This window comes from Corvus kubaryi, unplaced genomic scaffold (assembly GCF_017639235.1).
Source record: "Corvus kubaryi isolate FWS band 111438036 unplaced genomic scaffold, C.kubaryi_AGA036_p1.0 35091, whole genome shotgun sequence".
NCBI classification, from domain to species: domain Eukaryota; kingdom Metazoa; phylum Chordata; class Aves; order Passeriformes; family Corvidae; genus Corvus; species Corvus kubaryi.
Window position 1 is genome coordinate 124 of NW_024580760.1, and position 23,677 is coordinate 23,800.

The 23,677-nt window shown below is 43.9% G+C and overlaps 1 protein-coding gene across 1 annotated transcript; it reads right to left on the reverse strand.

Annotated features, from left to right (window-relative positions):
- Positions 1-622: 622 nt before the first annotated feature.
- LOC121660406 (intraflagellar transport protein 43 homolog) lies at positions 623-23,659 on the reverse strand. Its single transcript, XM_042019768.1, has 5 exons — positions 23,652-23,659; positions 23,219-23,308; positions 17,380-17,409; positions 7,972-8,039; positions 623-803 (listed from the first exon to the last, which is right to left on the reverse strand). The coding sequence occupies exons 2-5, from the start codon at positions 23,297-23,299 to the stop codon at positions 734-736; spliced, it is 249 nt and encodes an 82-aa protein (XP_041875702.1). The 5' UTR covers positions 23,300-23,308; positions 23,652-23,659; the 3' UTR covers positions 623-733.
- Between the last annotated feature and the right edge of the window lie 18 nt (positions 23,660-23,677).

Below are 23,677 nucleotides of genomic sequence, written 5' to 3' on the forward strand. Positions count from 1 at the left end.
GCCCGCGGGCTGTCCCGGCACCTGTCGCCAGTCCCGACCGAGGGCTGATTTCATTTGACAGGGCAGCGGGGGAAGAAGTTCATCTGCCCTTGTGTGTTGGCCTATTTCTTGGCATGCCTCAACCACTTCTACGAATCGCGTGGAACCAGAAAGCCGCTCCAAGCTGCCCTTTTGCTGAAAGAATGAAACGTGGAAAAAAGGAGAAGGTCGTGATGATCAGAGATACATTTTGTTTGGAGACAGCAGGGCAATCAAAGGGCGGGCAGAGACGGGCTGGATGCACAGGAAGCAAGTCAGCGGCCCGCGTTCTGCCTCAGTGCTTCCATACAAAACCACAACCCACCTCAACACCGAAGGCTTGGCTCAGCCCACAGGGAAGCACGAAGCCTTTTGCCTCTCGGGCAAAGACTGTAATTCAGGTCTAGGCCTGAGGGAGGAGGGGAAAAAGAGATTTTAAAAGACGCTGTACTCTCTTGCTCAAGTGTTCCTTAGGTGCCCATCACCACAGTGAGTGGGCGGTGAGCTAGGAGTTGCAGCTTGTTCAATAGCCTAAGGCACAACTAAGTTACACATCCAATATGACACACAAGTGCTAACTGATAGTTCTCCGGGCTCTCCAAGTGTGGGTCTCAGTCACTGCTTGTTTGCTGTGGCACAGGAAAGGACACATTCACCAAGGCTGTCTGTAAATTATAACTGCTGCCCGTGCTGGAAAGCACCACAAGGCTTCTTCTCAGCTATTCCATTGCACCTTCCCTGGGGCTCTAATCTGTTGGTTTAAGTTTCCACCTTCTCTTCCTGGCCTGTGGCAGCATGGAAAAGCCAGGTTTTCCTTTACAAAATTAAGGAGTTTAATCTTCATATCTCCTACAATCGAGGCAAGTTTTGCCATTGATTTCAGCATGCTATGAGCCTTTATTTTTGTCACAGGATGTCACCTCACAGCCCTCCACTTCCTAGCCCTGGAATGCATGGCCAGCTGTATCACCACAACGGGGTTTTGGGCAGACACACATTTTTTAAACTGTAATGGTCCTACCATCCACCTTCTGGCCCCTGTGTTTGCCAGACTGCATGCTGAACACACTGCCCCAGAGCATGACTCTGGATGAGGATGGATGCAGCAATGAGCAGGCATGCTCTGTGAGATAGGATCTGACAGATACTGCTCCTAGCCAGCGCCAGCTGAAATGGACTTGTGAGGCACTTAATCAATCTCCAGCTGAAGTGTTTTTGTTTCTCCTCAAGTCCTAATATGTGGGCTTACTTAACAGAAACAACAAAGGAGGAAAGCTCTGGCAAGCAGGACTTTAGGAACTGGCACAAAAGAACAAGCTGACAGAGAGTGTTCCCAAGGATCACTGAACCTCAGCCTACTCACTGCATCATCCCCGAAGCAGATGTTCCCAGGGTTCCCCCTCTCGCTCACTGGTAGAGAGCTGACCGGCAGAGCTGTTCAGAGCTCCCACTGAGCAACAGAAAAAACAACAACACTCAACACAAATTCCTGCTGTGTGGGAAAACAGAAAACAGTGCTGCAGTTTCTAGAGGTATCCACCACACATCTTTGGTCCCTGAGAACAGGGGCTCCTATCCAAGTGATCACGTTCTTGGCCTCCAGTAAGCACAAAGCCCAACTCTCACACCAAATGACTCTTGAGGTTACAGGAGCATTTCAGCTGCCTTTTAAAGAAAAAAGCACACTTCTGGATCCTCATGGTTACAGGAAAGAACTGACTGCTAAAGGAGACAGGAAGTGTATTTAAGCTTGTTTGGGTTTTTTTCAAACCTCACAATAGAGAACAATTCCATGATTACAAGGTTCAAAGACCTTTCACTCGTGACTGGCCTCACTGAAAACATTTATATGAAAAATATTAGAATTAGGTGTCTATTACTGAATGGTATCTTGTTCTGTCATCTGAGAGCAACAGCTTCTGAAAGACGGTACTTTAAGAACTTGCATTAAGAATTTGAGAATAGTAGAGGGGTTATATGGGGAAGGGGGCTGGGGGAGGGGGAAATAGGGCCAAGCAAGTAGATCAGGTCATGTCAGGTCCATTTCAACAGGTAAACTGCATTAAACTAGACTTCACAGCCAATATAGAGGTGACCTACAATGGCCAGACAAGCTTTTAGCCTTGGCTATGACAGATACAAAAGGGTTGAAAGTTGCATGTGTTCTTCAAGAAAGTTTTGCTATTTTAAAATAGAAATATTTGGGACAGCAATAATAGCATCCCCTAAATTTGCTGTGAAATTTCTTGGAGATGCAGAGAAATAAGGAAGAAAAATGCTTTATTCTCAATTAAAAAAAAAAAAAAAAAGGTCAAAGAGACTTCGCCCTGAGAATACTCTGCCACTTCAGCAGCTTACATGGACTGCTACCAAAAATGCCACACTGCTGTTCTGTTTTTTTCATGCAGGCTTTATTTCTAGGGGAGCAAGAAGCTGCAATCCTACTAGACCTTCCATTGCCCGGTACCTTTCCAGAAAAAGAAGTCAAAGAAAACTTCACTAACTGGGAAAAAATAAACAGAAATCTAGGTTAAAATTAAGAAAAAAAAAAAAAAAGGAAAAAAAAGAGAAAAAAATGGTAAAAAATACTGAAAAGAAAAAAAAAGGGGGGGGGAAGGAAAAAGAAGAAGCAAAACTCTTTTTCCAGGCTCTTCTGAGCACTGCAAAGACAGAAATGGACATAAGTCTAACACTTTCCCCTTGCAGGAAATTCTTGCAAGTCCCACTAAGCAGGTTTAAAAGGACTAAAAATCCCCTGTCACAGCCAGGGCACTGAGATTCTCAGGTGACTCTTCTGTCTTTTAGGGACTTTTCTTTTTCTGCCAGTTATCTTTACTGAGTCTAAACAGAAACACCAAGGAGAGCTCACCCCAGCAATGACATGAAGGGACAAGAGGACAGGAGCTTGTTAGCATTCCTGGAACATCCAGCCTATTTAAAAAAAAAAAAAAAAAGGAAAGAAAAAGAGGAGGGGGCAGGGAGAGAGAGGAAAAAATCCACCCTGGGCCTGCACATTGCAGCTTACCGCCATCTTGATGTCCTTGATGCGTGCTGATGGCGTGGAGGTGGCTGGCACCAGATCAGCCCAAGAGAAGGAATGAGAGGCCAATGGAGATTTATGTGAGGAGAGTGAGATGGACAAGGTAAAATTGTCAGGAGGAGTTGTTAGAAAGTAAAATATATTGTGACAATTCCACTCCTGCCGTTCATCAATAAACTGACAGATCATTTAGTGTCAATTAGGAGTGATAGATGGACAAGTCCCCATGATCCTGGGCCAAAATTAATGGCTGGGAGGGAGAGGGTGATTGAAAATGACGGCTGACATTGAGAGGAAAGTCCTGAAGGTCCCCAAGGGGCCATTACTTGCCTCATTCCCTTGCAGATCAATGCAGGGACAAACCCAAAAACAGACACTTCAAGACAAAACTTAATCAGACTTCCTTTTCTTTCTTCTCCTTCTAAGTTGTGCCCCCTCACTTGGCAGCCTTGATCCTCTCTGCCTATACTCTTCACTTCACTGAGGACATCCGCAGATGGCTGCAAGCTGCAGAGTGAGGCTGACGTCTCCCATGCAGCCGGGAGTCTGGCTCTGCTCCTAACGTGGCAGTGTCACAGGAAAGCCCAGACTGAGACTCACCTCAACACTGCTGGATTGGGAGTAGAGGACAGAAGCAATGACACAAGCTTTCCCCCACTGTGCCAGATAGAGAAATTCATGAGCACTTTACTACTCCCAGCTGCAAGACGGGGATTGCTAGAGGTTCTAAAACCAGGCACTCTCAGGGGTCATTTCTTATAGAGAGAATACAGGATAGTTTAAGCCCATATTTTTGAAACAGGAGGTTTTTAACTCTACTTATCTCTAGAGACCTTGAATCATAAAGCCCCTTAATCTCTTAAATAACTTTCCTCCAGCTCCAGGGAGGAACCACTGCCCATCCTTCAGAGCCTTAAATGGTATCTACACAGAGGCTGAATTGCCCTGTTTTAAAGGTCACCCCGACTGCATCCCCTTCCTTCCTAGAGGCACTTAATATTCACCTTCTTGCCAAATGCATTCCTGGACTCTGTACCACTGTACCACTTCTGTTCCAAAATACTTCAGCATGGTCATTTTCCTAAACAAGTTTTGATTATCCCAACTCTGTGTGGCCTATCAGTCAGAAAGGGGAAATTGCAGTTGTAGCTGAAGCACCTGTTGCTAAACTGCCATGATCCATGTAGAAGAAACGAAGTACATGTGCAGGCACTGGAAGGGACTTTCCTACTGAAAGCAACACTTTCAGTGTTTGCTTGCAGGGCCACCTGAAGCAAGCTGTGTTTATTCCTCAATGACCCTAGCTGCTGCCCAGAGCTGTAGGAATTTTACAGGGCTCATTGCAAGACCAAATGGATCAAGCACCCAAGTAAACTGAGTCCCAAGAAGCAAAGAAATTAAGATACTGCTAGAGAGGAAACTGGAAGAAATTCTATCAGGAAAGTCAGAGAGATGAGATCAGAGGATGTTGGAATTAAATGAATCATGGAAGCATCCCTGCTTTCTCAAATCTTCACCAATATACAAAACTGAGTTCCCTTTTCTTTTCCCCACTGGCAGGCACTTCGTGTGTCTTCCTTTTGATGCATGAGATAACCTGACAGCAAACCTCTGCTTTGCTTGTCACGATTGTCAGCACTGATGTCATTAGGGACATCAGCACAGCTTTCAGAACAGCACTTGGGCTCCATCCAGTGGTTAGAGAGCTGCTTCTGTAGCAAAACCCAGCTGTAATTACTGTTATTTATCTCAGCAGGCTACTGGGACCCAAGTGGCTGCCCAGGTTCTTGGCTGGTCCCCTTTCTGCTAATACTGGGGCTAGAATGTTGCTGGGGCAGCAATGAGACCGCCTCTTCTCACAGAATGATTCTTCTGAGTACATGTTTAACTAGATACAGTAGATTCAGGTACAGATGGCCCTGGTAGTATGGAAAAATGAATTTTCTGTCACTACTTTGCACCATTTATTTGCTGTTTGCAAAGGACCAGCCTGGGGGTTTACTCAGACACTTACCAGTGGTCCTCATCTTACCCAGATTTACAAAATGGGACTCCTAGAGATGACAGCTCTTCTACAAGACTACTGGGAGTGCAAAGTAACCTTCCCACATTTGACTTTTGAAAACTTGAGCAAAAGAGATAATTTTGATAGTTCTCAGCAATTTAAATATCTGATACTTGTAAATGCTATGGGAGCTCATGATAAAATACTGTATCTCACACACCATCCATGCTAATTAATTTAAAATATAATTTAGGTTGGAAAACTTTAAGAGTCCTCCTTCTCTTCCTATCGTGCAACAATCTGGGAGAGCAGCATTCTGATGGAAATAATCAGCAAGATGGTGAGAATATTTACAAGTTTACATAAGCATGACATGAGCTGGGCAGATAAGGGACTAAAAGAGAGCACAAAGGTAGAAAAACAGGTTACAAACTAAATTCTACTCTAATACGTGCCAAATGGAAATAAAAAGAACAGTTTCAAGTGATCATTTCATACTGATAAGACTGTGAACTAGAAATTTAGCAGAAAAGTATCCCTGCAGGAAAAGGAACATATGTGCAGTTGTAACTGACTGAATCTGTCAGAAACAGAACTAAAAGCTGACTTCAAATGGAGAAAGAATAACACATGAATAGCTACAAGATCATTGCACAGTATCCCATCTGACCCACAATATATTTACACAACACAGAAAATGTCACTGTAGCCACTCTGCTCATCCTTCCTTTCTAAGTGAAAGGAAAAAAAATCAGATTTTAACATTGTCAGTTCTGAAAATCAAATTACTTCTAACAGAACAATTCCCAAGTGTAGGTTCAGTTACACTGGCAAAAAAGGGTTTAAACCTAAATCAGATATATCAACAGAAGCATGTTATTCTAACTCCATCTACACTAGTGAATTTGGAGCAAGTTAACTTGATGGGGTTCCAAACTGAGTCGAATTGGTTGAAAAGCTGTGGGGAGATAGAGCCTGAGAAAACAGAAACAACAAAGCTACAGCAACACTGGTATGACATCAGTCGATGACTCAGACTTTTCACATGGAGGCTTTACCCTGGGATATGTCACAAAGAAAGCCCTACAGGCCAGCATCTCAGACTTTTTTAAGGCAGAGAAGAAGAGAGATCAGCTTGGGGAGAATACAGAGCTGAACAAAAGAAAAGACAGGGAAACTAGTTGCACAAAATCCTTGTACCTCATATGACTGGAGAAAGTCAGAGCAAACTTCTTCATAAAATTTATTCCAAAAACCCTTAATACAAATGAACACTGTCAGGTATGACATATCACATGCATGATTGAGCAAGGGGCACATCTTGGTCTCATGTCCCCATGTGCAGATTCTCAGAGGCAGAAAGGTCTGCAACCCTACGTGTTCTGTTCTGCTTCTCCAGCTGAACTGCATCCAATGTCACATAAGCCTTTACTCCAGACTCCTACAATGCCTTGTAACCCGTGCAGTTGAGATGCTGGGGAAGCACCACCTACAGCTACTGCTGCAAATCTATAGGATAAAGCTAATGTCAAACAATGGAAAACATGGTAAAGTAGCACGTGGCACAGTGCTGTTACATTAGGAACCTGTTCAATGTCCTTCAGGGCACATTAGGCACAGCCCTGCATATGTATTACCTCCAGTCCTTCACCTAACCAACAACTATGTAACTTATTTTTCCTAAACAATTAAATTCAACCTCCTTGTCTGCTGTCACATTTCCATAAAGCTTCTGCTTGGTCCCACAAAGATCCAGTATCATTGGTGGCACTTTTTAATACCCTGAGGTGGATGCATCTTTGCAATGGCAATTTCTAGCTGCAGCCAGCCTATGAAAAATAACCATTATCTTGGTTAAACTGGAGAGCAACAGGAGTTCAGGCTGAGATCTTTATTCCAATCTCCAGATTTCCAGACTCTTTTTCAGAGACAAATAGAGTGCTAATTTTCCCAGAAAAGTTCTGTTTTCCAGAAAGGCTAACCCAGAATACAGACCACCTTTCTCCCCTCCCAAGAAATACTGACTGTATAACAGGTTTCTGGATGTCCTCACCCATTCTCAGTTTCAGAAAATACATAACTTTTCATAAATCAGAGTCCTCCAAAGTATATATTAAGACATATATACTTTTATTATAGGCCTTTAAGTACACAAGCAATCTCACACCACTCCATGGCTGAGCCGTTCAGCTCTGTGAATACGAAATACAGCATCAGCAGATATTTCTCAGCTTGGAAAACCACAAATATTTGAAAGCAAGTAATGTCCTCCCAGTCTGAACTGTCCTTTAATTTTCATACCTATTCTATTACCATGTCCAGATATTTCCTTTGTCTTACGTGTCCTTCATAAGCACCAGGCTTCTCAACATACGTTGTACAATTTGTATACTTTTTTCTCCCACCTCTTCTTGCTGACCATCTCCATCCATCTCCATTATACCATAACCCCATACACACATAAACATTGACAAATTTCACCTTTACTGTCAAGGCTGATCACTAAATCCTGATGTGTTCATTGCACTCTTGTCAGTGTGGTGCTGTCATGTGTCACTCTCCTGGAAAGGACGGAACCAGTCAAATCCCCCCATCCTTAGCTCCTGCATTTAACATGCTTATTATGTTCCTGACTCCTTCCAGGCACCGTACCAGGTAAGGAATATACTGCCTCTGGCAATCAGGGACATGTACACAGTTCTAAGCCTCGCCAAGTCAGTTAGCCAATGGAACCAAGCAAGAGCAATACTTCAAATGGCTTGAACAAGTTACATTGGTATTGGAAACAGAGACCATCTAAAAGAACCAGGAAAACTGTTCCAATGTCTGTGACAGCAAAGTCCAACTAGTGATGTTTCTTTATAGCACACCTAAGTCCCTCTTAATAAGAAAAGAGGTGAGGACTCACTTGGTAGGTGCCAGAACAGGATCATCTGCCCAGCCTCCTTGCCGGCGTGGTGGTTTAGGTGGTGGGACCTTTAATAAAGAGAAGAGACATGTTACAGACAGCTCCAGTCAAGGCAAAGTCAAGCCAATTGAGACACCAGGTCCACATACACTAATGTATAACACTTTACCAAATAATGGAGAGGTAGTATTTAAAATGCTGTTTATTCATAAAATAAAAGGAAGACATAAACTACAGGACAGGTTTTTAAGCATGTCTGTAAACAAAAGATGCATCACCCTAATCAGTATCTTGACAAATTTCAGGTCTGTGTGCCTTTGACTTTTTGAGGACACACAGTACAGCAGCAGACTGAGCCACAGAGGATGTGTTCTCCTGGCAAAATAGGGTTCACTGGGAACTTGTTCATCACTGTTGCCCACATATCAGTGGGAGGTATCACATTATGTCTTTCCTAGGGTACGAGACAGCATGTTTTAGACATCTTGTTTTAGATGAGGAATTGTTCCTAAGAAGTCTGCTTTTGTCCACTGCTTAGAATAGGAGGATAGATGCCAAGTTCAGATACAGTGAGCCATACCCAAACACTTCCAGAGTTACTTGGGATGAATCCCACCACTGCCACCACTGAAATCTAAAGGGGAAGTTCATCTGGAGCTTAAAGACATCCCCTGCTATTTTCTTGCATTGTCTTGTGTGACACTCTGCCACATGGCAAGAGAAAATGGGAATTCAGCTTGGGGCTTATGATGGGAATTTTCAAACAGGGCAATGAATTCCCACTATTTGGAAGCTACCTGTTGCCAGTTACAGTTTTGGGCTTGGTTCCCCCAGCCTGAGGCACTTTGTACAGCACGGCCTCCAGTGTTCTGCATGGCAGGCAATGATGAAAGCAGAGGCAAGATGAACCCAGTTTACATGGCTCCCAGTTGATGGTGCCCAGTGAGGAAAGATGGATTACAGGGACATGTGAATGGACCATCATGAGAAAGAATGATTGGGTAAAAGCTGTCCCAAAACAGAGAAAAAATGGTAACTGCAAAGGAATTGCGGAGGGACAGGTGGATTCCACAGCTTTTATTAAGAAAGTGAATGAGTGGGATGACTCCTGAGGAGTTTTGACTTCAGAGAGGACCTTGCATGTGTGGTGGGGTCAACCCTGAGCTAAAGGCAAATCACCTCTTGCCACAGATGAGGACAGGGTCGAGCTAACCCCTGATGGTAGGGGTCTCCCATGTTTATTTCTTGAAGTAGAAGCATTGTTTGTGAGTGTGGGAAATTAAGAGACCCTGCCAGGGGCAGCCTCTGCCTGCTGCAGGGAGGGGGCATGACCCTGCATAGCTCCCTGATAGGAGCAAAAATAGTCATCCTCCAAAAATAAACAGGGAGCAGGAATGAGGCAGGAGCTGCAGTCCCAAAATACCAACTTTCTTCGGCAAAGGGAGCACAGGAGGGCAGAGGGACAGGCAGGGAGCGTGAAATGCAGGAAACAGCCTCCTTATATGGGCTCATCCGTAGGGGACAGAGCTCAGTCGACTGGAATGACCATGTCACAGAATGTGAAGCCTTCAGGGGCCCAAGTGAATGGAGTTTTCTGATCTTTAAATGATCCCCCCAGATTCTTAAGATGCCAAACCAAAGAGGCTACAGTGCCAAAAAAGGAGCATTTTGAATTCAGTTTATCTGGACACACCCAGAGCCCAGGAAAATGCGGGAACACACACCACATATGGGTGTGCATGCCCACATAAACATGCCTATTCCCATTACACACACCCCTAACTCAAAAACACACTCCTTCCCACACAAACAACCCCCTTTCCCCTCACAGTATCCCTCTGAGAGCCAGCGAGCCATGTTTCTAACACACAGCCTCACAACTCCTCAGAAAGGTGCATGGAGATACACAAATGACACCAAAGAGCCTGGGCCATAAGGCTGAGGGAAAATGCACCATCTCTAGGGCATTTCAGTGCACCTGCAATTTAATTTACTCATCATCAAAACTAGCCTTCAGATCAAAGATAACTCAAGTGAGGCACACCAGATAAGAGGGTGATGACAATGACTGCCCCAGTCTTTGCACAGGGCATGACTCCAGGACATGTAGAGGTTTGATTCCAATGTCTTGCCAATGTTATAACGTGTTCCCATTGATCATACACACAGGGCAACCCTGAATGTCTGTGAGACCCTGACAAACATCTCATATACCCCTACAGGTCTTTTATTCCTCTTGCAATAAATCAGGTAATTCTTTCTGAATTGCCTACAGGAGCACTAGCAACAGGAAAGGCAATGTTAACTGTCAGCTGAGGAGAAATAGCTTTTCTTTGTTAGTTGCCTGGAAAGTGCTGTAATAAGGTCACATGCCACATACACTTTTGTCAAGTAAATAAACTTACTTTCATATACTTTCACATTTCCAAAACCTCAGCATAATTTACAATTGAGAATGCAATGTCATGTATTGCCATAATATGGTGACAGGTAGGTACTTTGCAGCTGCAAGCAAGAGCTCGAGGCAGAAAGTGGGATGAATGTCAACACCAGAAGGATCAGAGCACAAACAGAGTGCACAGTCATTCTGTAATGCAGCAAATGTGCTCCTAAATACGCCTTTTTGGTGAAAAAGACTGGGGGATTTAAATGATCAGAACTTGTTCGTACCTACTGTTATACCTTAGGCAAGATTCATATGTATGTTCCCAAATGCAAAGCTATATATCCAAACCGTTTAGTGTTCAAAATACTGAGATTCCACCAGCTCCTGACAAGTGTTGTCTCTCAGCCCTTGCTGCTCAGTCTCTTTCACAACATTAACTAATCACTTACTTGCTGTGTTTGCCTTTCCACTTTGGTTTTGTCTGTTATTTATCTCCAGAAGATCTCCTCTACTTGAGTTTCTGCAGATTGCCCCTTTTTCAAGGAAAATTGCCATGGTCTGAGTTTTTTGGGGTTTTGTTGTTTTTTTTTTCTCAAAAATTCAGCTCACCATTTTTGTGATGGCATTTTTCCAGTATTTCTTAGGCCACCTCCCATACCAACACTTTGATACTACATCCATAATCAGTATTTTATCTCCTCCTTTGAAAAATCACTGGCCTGAATTCCATCTCTCTTTCATTAAAGTAGAAACTCTACCTTCTTCTTTATAGTTTTTCAGGCCCTTTCTTATCAGACAGACGCAGAGTTCTAATTTGGCTTCCCCATTAAAGCAGAAATTTCCAGGCTACTTGTCAGATCACATCTGCAGTTCTGAATGTGCCAGCTGGATGTTGCTTCCCTCATGGAAGCAACTACCCTGTGTCTCTCTGAATCCTGAAGGTCCAGCAAAGTTTCTTTTAGGACCTACCACAAGAGAGGTAGATCATGGGCATGTTAAGTCCCTCAGATTCTCAGGTGGGTCTGGAAATACGGATTAATTTAACTTCATCAACATGACAACTCCTTTGAAACACTGAGCACTCTGTGCAGGGATGCAGGGACTCAAATGACATTGACAGCGTGCAACAGAGGACACACAATTCTTCTATCATGTCATATTTCTCCTAAAATACGTAGGATCTATAGGTATGTATATTTTCCAATATACAAACACGGTGAGATTTTCCACAGTATGCTGGTGTCTTGTTTTTGTCCAGTATTGCCCATGGAGTGGAAAGAAAGAAGTATGGGCAGTCTCAAGGATTCTCCTCTCCAGCAAGGTGCCAGAGGCTCCCCTGACTGAGGAAAAGCCAATCTCCACAACCAGGCCTGATGAATTAGTTTTGATTGTTGCCAATTAAGGAGCTGTAAGTCAAATAGCCCCACTGCTCCTAAACAGCCACATAAAACAACCTATACTCATCTCAGAGCATGTATGATATCAAAAACACATCAATTCCAAGATCTGTGCAAGCCTGGGCTTTTTGCAAAGAATAACCCATCTCTGCTGGCTCTCTGATTTTAATGAATACCCTCCAAGGGCTTCTGCATGTCTTAAATACCTAGCAGAAAATACTGGATTTGCATTTCATCCACAAACTGTCCTTCTCACAGTCACTGACTTTACTAGAGAAAGTGTTATTGAGACAGAAAAAGTTCCTGGGGGGCTTCAAATACTCTCTGCCATCTATCACAGCAGGTAAAGGAGCAGTTCATATTGTTAACCAGCTATCAAGAATTGATCTCCTAAAACAGTGACCAGCTATTTGTCAGCTGATGTGCATCTGTGAGGAAAGCTGTCACCTTTGCAGCATTTGGCACCTTAACCTGTCTCAGGAGTTACTGCTCTCCCCTGCAGGAAAACAGTGAATCAGCACACAACAATCTGATTCTCTGAACAAGGGGTCATCAGGTAGAATCCTCTCACAACCCATAGTTATAGGGAAGTGCCCCTCCAGCCCTCCTAGACACGAACATTTCTCAAACAGTTTGCTACTACTTTATGCTACATATGGTCAGACATTTTCCCATCCACCTTCCCACCTCCTACAGTTCTTTTTTTGCCTTGAGGTGGGTCCAGGAGCACCAGAGTATGAAATAAATGTGTGGAAAAGGAAAAGCTTTTAATAAATTTCTTTCTATGAGATTGTCCCTAATCCACCTCAAGGTAGACAAACAGGCAGGATATTACTAGAAAGGCTGGGAAACATGGCTGACTAGAAAAGCTGTTTCAGAAGATGTCATCAAAAGGCAAGGAGATAAGGTCAGAAAGCTGAAAATAACTGCCCTGCCGGTCAGCCAGTCGGGGTGCACGGGAGAGAGGCTGCGCAAGGCCTTGGGGAGCTCCAGGCCATGCAGTGCTGGGGCTCCCACTGGGGAAGTTGGCCTAATTAGGGAACAAAAGTTCAGCTGCATTTTTCAGATTCCTCCTGGAGAATCTGGCCAACTTCCAGATGAGAGGTCCCCAGGAACAGGCTGAGAGTCCAGCATTTCTACAAGAAACCAGAAGACCTCTGGGAAAAAAAAGACGCAAACCCTGTAAAGTGGAAGTAGGTAAAAAACCCAGTGCTTGCTTGGATGCTGGATCCTTTTGGTGGAGGGTGTTTATTAGCATAATGCAAGAATCAAAACAGATGACAGCTCTGGGACATGGAGGGACAAATTCTCAGCCCAGGACGAACACGTAAATGGGAGGGCATTCACAATGTGCAATAGCTACAGGAAATTCTGCCTCAGAGAACCCTCCCAGGTTCTCAGAAATGCCAATTGCTTCAAGAGCTATCTACTGCCAGTCCACCCTACTCCCAACTGCATGCCTAAGAACGCAAAACCCTGGCAATGTGCCATATAGAAAATGCAGCTACCCCTGATGAAGGCTCCTCTACAAGCTGAAGATCACAGGGGAGAACAGGATGCTAGAGAAAAATATTGCAGTCAGACTGTAAGGTCTTTGGCAATAGGAAATTTTTGTTCCGGCCATACACCAACACTCTCTAGATCTTATTGCAGTGCAAATTGTAGATATAGAAATTACTATAACTGACTGCATTACAATTATGACTTATTAGGTCATGAACTCTCTAAACCAGAGTGGAAGGACAGTGCCCAAACCATTGTGATTATTTTTACACAAATAAGGTCTCCTGATCAACACTCAGCTGAGTACAGCTGGTGCTGGGTTCCTCACTTGCATGGTTCTAAGTTTCAGGGAATGTTGGGGAGAGCACTTGGGGGGTGGCTGCTGCACAGATCCAGACCAGACCAGACAATGGAATGATAGTTTGGAGCTGGGTGCCAACCACGGTGCAAGGGTAAGAACTGGGTCAGGAAAATACCGCTCTGATTAAAGGCCCTGATCATATCAAGCCCCAGGCCATGTCTACACCACAGGTGCAGACACACCTGCAAGCAGGATCCATGTGAGTCAGCTCAAGTCTGGAAATTGTCTTGTTTCAGGTACTTCTGGTAACCAAGCTGGTACCTCCCCAGATAGAGTGCGAGTTGCTTCTCACCAGGGGATCTCCACATCATTCTGCACTGTATTTTAGGATGCAAGTACACTCACTCAAACAACCCCACCCAACTGGGTGACCTAGCAGTGTAAGAACACAATTGGCTTTATATTTCAGGTACTTATATTTTTTTTTATAGTTGCTCTTCCAACAAACATTCAATGAGAACAATTGTTCCTGACATGTTGTCTTAACCTAAAATGCAACAGCCCATTTTCCCACCCAAATGTTTTAAAAGCACTGGCAACTAGAACTACAAAAGGACTTCAATGCCCCCTCTGGAAAGGTCAGATCTTCAAATCCTCCTTCCAATTGTTGCCTTAAAGCGTATTGTCACTCAAACACCAAGTGATATAGAGCCACAGAGGCCAGCATCCACCTGTATAAGGGTCAGGAATCAGGTGCTGTCCCTGGTTTTAGTCCATGAAGGACCTTGAGACTACCTATGGCATGTCTACCAAAGCACAACTAGAGGATGAGGTCCCAGCTGGACTCATTCATAGTCTCCCAGCTGAACAAATGTCTTCCCACTCAAATGTTGTTACCTTCAGTTAGAAAGTCCTTCCCTACAGTACCAAAATTCTTTTGGCTCCATTTGCAAAGCAGAACAGCTTCAGGAGAAAGGATTGAAAACCTTCTCAGTCTCAGAACAGCTCATAGCCTTGTCATTATATATAATATTCTCCACAGAGGTGGAAAACATTACTTGCTACATCTTTCTCAAAGAAGGAAGAGGACAATAGCATCAGTATTTCCCAGCTTAGAAAGGAGATGGCTGGTTTAATCTCTTTGTCTAAAGCATGAGGTTCCAACACTGAAATGAACATCTGCTAATTCAGGACCTGGAGGTCTCTGAAGGCAAGGAAAAGCCCAGCTCCACTTCTGAAGGCTAGAAAACACAGGATGGGGATCAGGGTCTCTCATTCGTAGTGCAAGGACATGTGCCCCCAGAACTCTCAGAATGGGGCCAGAACTCCACAGAAGGACAGGCTTTCAGACACATTGCCATTCCCCACCACTCTTTACCATCCCAATAGATCCACCAGCCCATCCTGAGATTATCTACATACTATGCAGGCACCCAGTACAGGATATGGATTTTGTTATGAGGATAAGGCATCTAAATCCCCCTGTGGGTCTATTTAGGGAATATCCACAGTGCTTCTGCATAAAGCTCTAGCTTTTCTTTCAGTTAGGGACTAAAGAAAACTAGTGGAAGGACTTCTCCAAGGCCCTAAAGCAAATCCATGGCAAAGCCAGGAAAAGAACCCAGCAAAATCTTGGCTCACAACCACAGTCATACTCCTGCTTATTCTACCTCTGCAAATCAACTGAAATATTAGGATACACCCTTTATTATACCATTGATCAGCCTTACAGCCTTTGGCTAAATATCCCAGGCAGTCTTGGAAGGTGCAGCCAAATGAGTGATTCAGCTGGCAAAAATTCAGATGCAAGATGAGTGGTTTGCCAAAGGATGCAAAACAAATTTCAGAGCGGGCAGATGGCTGGAGGGCAGGACTTCAGCAGGTTATGTTCACATCGACAACCCAGACGGGGCTGTTTTGTTAGCATTCAGGCAGCTACAAAGTTATCTTCAGCACCGCAAGAGGAAAGGGACCAAATCCAGGAAGAGTTCAGATTGTAACACTCAGCAAAGCCCAAAGGGAGTTCAGAGAAGGGTTATATGAGGCATCAGGGGGACGAAGGGGCCAACTTCGGACAAATGATTCAAGAAGCCAAGTATTTCAGCTTGGCCAGGCAATGACTAAGGGAGGGATATACCACAATAAGATTTGAATCACACTTTATATTATAAAGTTCCACTAACAATTGATTTGGAAGAGACTTATGATACAATTTAGAGAAGTTTGTAAGCATACAGTAGTATTAAGTTACAAGCAGCCTACTGATCAGTCAGATTTCTGAACACTCAGTTAACCATTTTATACCATTTACAGACTTTTACAAATGGAAAAATACTATAAAGTGTGACTGTGATGCTTAAGAGCATAAGCCTGAATAAAGGACAGGAATTACCCAAACAAGAGGGTTTTCAAAGCAGGGATCCCCTAATAATAAGTAAAATCTCCTTGCCAGGCACCATTGCATAACATCCCTGAAGCAACAATTGTTCATGTGGAAGAGTCACATCAGTATAGTTATTTTAATGAAATTTAGCAGCCAGAAGCAAGAAGGCGCCTGTGGCATGTGACCAGTCAGCACTCAACAGCAGACCTTGGGAATCAATGATTCAGGGCACTGTATGGAGGTGGAATTAGTTCCAGAGAAATGACTGTAAGGACTGGTTCCAGCGAGGCAGGGGGGGAAGATTAGATCAATTATCAGTAAAAATTTCTATTAGGCAACCAGTCCCCAAAACTATACCCATCAGTGGGAGGTCTCTTTGCCTGATAAATGGAAAAGTGCTCTGGGCATAGTCCTGAACCATCCATCCCTGCCAAATAAACCCAGTGGATCTTTTTTACAATATCATCTCTTGCACTACCAAGAGAAAACTGAGTTAATCTGAATAGTCTGTACTCCTTGTGATGAGCATATCCTTCTGAGGCTAGAATTAATGAGATGGGTGATACGGGTTTCTTTTCTGGGCTTTAAATTTCACAGATGAATCTACTATGCTACCAGTACGGGAGTGGTCCTTCAGCAGAAGGAATTAAGAGCACAGGAGAGGGTGTTTTAATTGTCTTACATATACAGACAGCAACTCTAGGCAGGAAAAACTGGGCAACACCAATTCCATGGTTAGGAAAAGTGCAAGGCAATTAGCCCAAACACTTCAATAGAAACAGGTAGAAGTTCTCAAGTTGTTCTGAATGGGATCATCCTGGTTTCTAATGCTAAATGAATGCTGAGATGTATTTTAGTTTTGCTACAGGATCAGAAAGGATATGTGTATTTCTTCTCTATGTGTAATAGGAGCCTGGTAAGAAGCACTATGACATCCTATTAATACAGATCCTGGCATTCAGTGCTGGTGCAATAAAAAGACTTATAGAAAATATAAAGGCACATGTCCTTGTTACTACTGGCTGGCCTTCTCCTCTGGAGCAGCAGCAAGAGTTCATCATCCCTGAAGACAACTGTTACAAGAGCAAGCTAACCATACTGGACAGCAATCTAGGTTCAGTCAGGTTTTGTACTCTATTAGCTAATTGCTGCCCTGACTTCTAAATGAAAATAGAGCATCTTTCCAGTGGCCACATACACATCTGTGACCTCAAAACAAGATGCAGCAGCTGATAAGAGCAGCTGTTACAAAGATAATTAAAAACCTGTCAGCAACAGAAACAGAGGATGCAGGAAAGGCACTGCATCCGAAGCAAACTTTATATTATTCTCCAATACTAGAGTACCTTCTTAAGGTAGTCTCCAGACACATAACAGGTTAATCCTACTAGTCCCCTTCAGAGGAGCCAGCATCTACCTAGAAAGCCTCTAGTCTTACATGGTCAACTTTTTCCTGAGAGTCTTCATCCTAGAAGGGTCAGGAGGGAAAAGGAGAGAAAGAAGTTAAAAGGAAGCACTATGGAAGCTTGCACAAAATAGCTTGAAGATTGACATTTATGGCCGTCCTGCAGCACATGCTTTGCAACCTTATTCACTTGACAAAGCACAAAGTTGTTCCCACCATTGTAACATTTTATATCCAGTCATTTATGCATATACCAACTGTGTATATGCAACTTGAAGAAGAAAAAAAAAAAAATGTGAGCAAGAAGATACAGACTTAGTTCATTCTCCCTATAGCATGATAAAACCCAAATTATTCAGGTGTGTAGGATGCTAGAAAGATTCATATGGAGAGTCACTGCAGCCATGCCAGAGACCAGAATTGATGCTGGACCAGTCATACCAGGGGTTATACACTGTAGCAGGCTACAGCCCTTTTTTCAGAAGCTACTGTTTCTCAAGGCAACCTCAGATTCTCCCCGAGAGCAAAAGCTGTAGCAGTTAGCATAAGATAGGCAAAGCTGACAACAGTGTTAGCTTCAGCAGATGATCTTTAGCTAACACTGTAGTATAAGGGAGCAGCTTGGTTGTGGGGTAGGTAAGTAACTCAAGAAATCAGCCTGTTAGTCACTGTGGAAGTTGCAAACTGGTCAAGAGCCTTTTAGATGAGCAGACTGTCAGCACCAGCAGTGGCAACAACCAGGGCTGTTAGGCACCAAATGCAAGGGGGCAATTAAGAACCCAATAATCTCTATGCTATTCTAGAAATCACAGTGTTCAGAATAGCTCAGAGGGAGAATCTAGAGTATCCAAGATTGACCTATGACCCTATACCAGGAGTATGCATAGGATGCCTGGAAACACTCCACTAACCCACCTGACTTTTCTTCTGGACTGCATCATCTCTCCCATAGAACACAGAAGCCATGTGATTCATAAATTGCATATATCTCTGATGGAAGCAGTTTGGTATCTGAGTTCATTTTGTGTCTTTGCTGTCATTTGGTCTTATGATCTATGACAAGAGCAGAGGGAGCCTACATGCAGATTAGGGCAGCTGAGGTACAAAAATGTCCATACCAATGAGCAGCACAAATGAAACCAGATCTGCCCAACTGGTAAAAATCTGTTGGAAGTGTGTATCTGTCAGCCAGGGGCCTGCTTGTTCCCACAGCCAAAAGCAGAAAGGCTTCTGTGGGGTCCAACATGACCTAAGATTCTCTGGATGTACAGAGCCCAAGTGGTACAAGACTTGCACTAGCATGGAAGAAAATCCAGCTGGGCAACACATGTTGGGAAAACATTTAAATAACCACTTCTTGGAGCAATCTTCCACGTGGGTTTCACCCTCAGCATTTTTTTTTTTTTTAATTCAGTTGGGTTAGGTAATGGAGGCGTATTTAAACAATGCCTGGATGTCAGCCTAAAGAATCACTGCCAGGAGTGTTTGTAAACTGGGTGGTGGAAGTCCAGATAGCTGTTTTGCAAAATTCACCTGTGGGAACATCCTTCCAATATGCAGCGGAGGGGGCCCAAGTTTTTGTCTGTCTACATGGATCTCTGCTGAATAAGGTATTTTTTACAGCAAGAAATGCTTTTTAACTACCACCCAAGGACCACAACTACATAAGCAAGCTTACGAATACCAGCTAGGACAACAAGAGAAGAACATACTTTCACATGTGAAAGCACAGAGCCTTTCTCCAAGCTGTGGTAAAATATGGTGGAGAGAACCAGCAAGGAACTTGATTTTTGGGCACGCCCTGATATAAAGCCATTTTGTCCTACCTGTGTGGAAATACTCTCAAAATAGGGAAAACCTTCATCCTTTAGGCTGACCATTGCCTAGCAAAGCAGTCTCCACTCAAAGGATCTACAGAGTGTTGCCAGAGACACACTGGCAAAATCATACTGAGAATGTAAGAGGCAGAAACCAGGGAACTCTTGGACAACGTCCCAAGGGAATCACATCACTGTAGGATAAAGAGAAAATAGACTGTGGAAGTAGGATAACAGTAAAATATTTTTGCATACAGATTTCTTACAGAACAGCAAATAGTTCGCTCGTCCTGAGAGAAGAAACAGGAAAGGAAAAATCTGCTGATACATTTTTTAAAAAGGCTTTTCCACTCAGCTTTCCAAATCAATCTCATCAAGAGCTCCAAACCTGGCCAAACAGCTTCTTCTGATGGATGTCATCAAGCCAGCATTCAGGCTGTTGGGTGCAGTGATGTTAGAGCCAGGAAAAAGGTTTGACTTTTATTCTATGAAAGTGTCCAGAAGTCCTGTTAGGATGGGATAGCAAAGATCTTTAACAGATCTCATTATATGATCTGTCCCTCCCATTATACAAATAACATGACTAGCTTGAGTTTCTCCCATTCTGTCAGAAACTTGATAGCATCAAGATGAGTAAGTGTACCACATCAAGCCAGGGGATGGGAAAGGCCTCTCAATGGAAAAAGAGATAAATTACCCCTATGAAATGTTTGAAATGTGGAGTTCTGGCATGCAGCAAGCAGATTTATCTCTAGGAATTCCCACTTACAGCACATTCCCCTGGGTGCCCAAGAAGCGCCTGCCGAATTGCCAAGGAGCTCTGAACACACACAGCCCTTGCTGCAGGAGGGTGCCGACTGCACCAATTACAGCAAATAATCATGTTCCTTCTTGCCTGGTGAAATAACACACAGCTGCAGTGTTGTTTGTCAGTACTTGTACTTCTGAAAAGGCAGGAATGCTCTGCATGTCAGATGGCAGAGTGCGAGCTTTGTGACCTTTCACAAGCCCCTTCTACATCCAAAGATAATGCAGGTACTTCCACACAGAATGGGAATTATCAAATAGAGATTTGGGCAGAGGAATTACAGATTTGCTGCTGTAGTTAAGAATATTCTTGTGGGAGACACATACACACAACAGGCGCTGAAAAAATACTAATCATAGTGTTTTCATAGAGGTTGGGGGAACTATATTAGGCTACAAGGCACAAGACATTACAACTATGCCCTGGGGAAGGGGGTTTTAACAACACATTTGTTGTATAGAGCAACTGGAGTCTCTTTTGGAAGAGAGAGCCCAGGCCAAGCAGAGAGCAGCAGTAACCTGATAAGATCTATGCTCCAAGTCAGATGATTTGCCTATTGACTTCGAAACAAAGATTTTTTTAATTACATTAATTGTTCACCCCTCTAAGTGAATTTCCTTGTAATAAGCCCAAATATTGAAACATGGATAGAGAGGTACTTTTTGCTTCCTTCAAGCAAGCTGCTCTGACTGGAAAACACTTCCTGGATGCTTCTCCATGTCATGAAAAGACCAGAACAATAGCACAAATGGTATACTCATACCAGAAATTTGCAATGGGTGGAAACTGGGTGGATTGGCATGGGATTTAAAAAAAAAAAAATTAAAAAAGAGTAAAGGTGAATTAAACCAGTTTTAAAACTCTGAGGAACCTCTGAAGCCAAATCACCAACCTGAATGTGAAACTGCATATGAGGGGTCTGAATATGGCAAAGGTTTAAGACAAACATCTTTGTCTTCAACATTAGTAGTAAGAATAAAACCTTCTATGCTGAAATTAATTACACAGGGTCTACTCCACTACTGCCAATTCCAGGAAAAAAATAAAAAAAGGACTGGGTTTTTTTTAATTTTGCATTTCTTTTGGGAAGATTTCTTACAAAAGTTTCAAGGTGACTAGATGGCTGAATGAGACATTCATTTTAACAGCTGACCCCAACACTTAACAGCAAGCCAAGGCCAAGCTTCCAGAAAAGTAAATGGTGATTGCCAGTCTAGGGTGATGGACAAAACAATATTGATTCTGTTAAATGATCACTTTGGTAACAAATATGGTCATGTATAAAAAGCCTCCAATTTTGGAGCAAAGGAAAAGGCTGAGGGTTATTTATAGTGGATTTTGTCTTTCTTCCAGTAGCTCCAAGGTTTTCGATTAACACAAACATTTAACAACAAATATCTGTCTGAAGGGAGACTATTGACACAAACTATTCTTTCTGGTGGTTAAGACCCAGTACTAACATACTTGAATGTTGTAATGCGTGGAAGTCCTCACCCTTCTGCTGCTGAAAAGCTCACTGCTTTCAAACAGAACACTGTAAATATTCCTTAGTCTTCTTCAGGGTTGCCCAAGGCCTGGAGCCCCTGTGATCTCTTCCCAGCTGTTGTAATGGCTGCGATGTGAGCACTAAGCACAAGCACACCTGCAGTAAGTTACAGTCCATCAGTTGTACCTCTACAAAATGCCCTGGTCTCTTTAAAACCAGGGAATCTGCCCATGATCTAGGATGGCCAGTTCCAGCAAGAGAACAATCTGACAGCAAGCCACCCTAATCTGGAGGCCAGCTAATGATTACATGCCCTTAAACCACCTGGTTTCTTTAAGACTTTCTTTACCTATGAGGTCCACAGTTACTTTTATTTCTTAAATTGTGTCTTCTGCACATTGCCTCACAGAATCCATCCTGAATGCTTACAGCATACCCGAGGGGTGAATGCATAGGTGGGAGATGATTCTCCGTCATGCCTATCAAAAGAAAAGAGCACACTTTCTCCAGAAAAAAAGCCTGCTCTATGAGGTGTTATGGTAAGCTAAGCTGTAGCAGTGCTATTTTTCAACAGCATTGCAGGGCATCAAAGGAAAAATTGCCCCCCAACCATGTTGGCAAAGATGTCTGGGACACAGCTACTCAGTGTAATAGGAAAGCTTTGTCACTGCACAGAGAATCAGGGAGTACTCACTCCAAGACAGAAGGTCCCAGGGCTCTGAACAGAGTAGCCTGAAGCAGAGTTGGTGCCAGGGTGGCCAGCAGAGCAGAATGTGTTTCCAGTTTAAAGAAGCTAAGAATATGGTATGCTGGAGACCATTGACTGGCATTGCAAAAAGTTAAGCATCACCTCATTTAAGCAAATATCACTGTCAACAAGCAAAGTCTGATGACCCGTTTATCCATCTGGTATGTGTCAGGGAGCAAAACTGGTTGTAATTTCTTGAGAGATGCTCCTTCTAGCAGGAGGTGCCTGTGGAGAAGCCATGCTAGCATCCAAGAGCAAGCTTCCAGGAAGAATTTCAGCATTCTGCAACACTAAGCAAAAAAAATGAATTGAAACAGTTCAGATCTATTTCTGGAATCTTGAGGATGTTGCCTCACTCTCCTGAGAAAGAGGGGTTCCTGACCCCCTTCTACCATTTGAAGATGTACTGATAGAACAGCCTCTGAACCAAAGTTTTCCTCCAAAGACAAGTGGGAGCTGAGTTTGCACATTATTACCCACAAGGAAAAGTCTCAGATGCTGCAAAGCTGGCTCCTAGCATGACCTTTGTAGCTGTGCACAGAGGAAAGGAAAAAGAGCCTCACTACACAAACTTGATAGAGACCATGTCAGATACTCTGGCTCTAGCAAAGCAAAGCACAAAAGTAAGGCATCCATTTACCTGTACTCTGACTTGCTACCATAGATGGTGGCAAAACTGGTCACAAAATTATGTACCTGCTCATATTTTAATTCTAGGAATTAAAATATCAGGAAGATATGCATGAACAGGAGGGACAGGCCCCAGTCCTGTATGATACTACTTCCCATACTTGACACATGAGAAGCCATAGCCCTAGATAGGACCCTGTGTGGAAACTATTATACAAAGGGCAACACCAGGAAAGGGACAGGGCAGTCACGAGTCCCAAATCTAAGGACAAAATTCAAAGCGCAGAACACACCATGCAGGAAGGAATCTCAGAAGAAATTAATAATTCTCCACTGGAGACACCAGCAGGATAACAGACAAGTCATCCTGACAGGACACCCACCTCTCCAAGAGAAGCAGACGGAGAATTCTTCCTGCTGAGATTTTCATCTCCAAAGAGGTCTTGGCGGGCTCGACGGCCCATCTTTATTACCTGTAGTACAGGGGGAAACACGAAGGAGCAGAGGACGCACAGTTACTGACAAAAGCTGTTTCACTGCAGGCGGCAAGGCACGGCTCTGCCGTCGCGCCCCGCCCCGCAGCGAGGCGCGGTGCCCTCACAGCGCAGAGGCATCCCTTGCCGCAGGTGTGAGCCCCGCAGCCGCCTGCCGGCCCGCCCCGGCCGAGCTGCTCGGCCCCACCGGCGGCCCTCTGCTCGGCCCTTCCGCCGCACAGCAGCCGGGCCGCCGGCCCCGCACCCGCCCCGGGCCGCGAACGGACCGCGGCTCAAGGCCCCGGAGCCCCCGCTCGCAGAGGCTGGGCCCGGGCCCGCTCACCCCGGCGACGCAAAAAGCCATAGCCC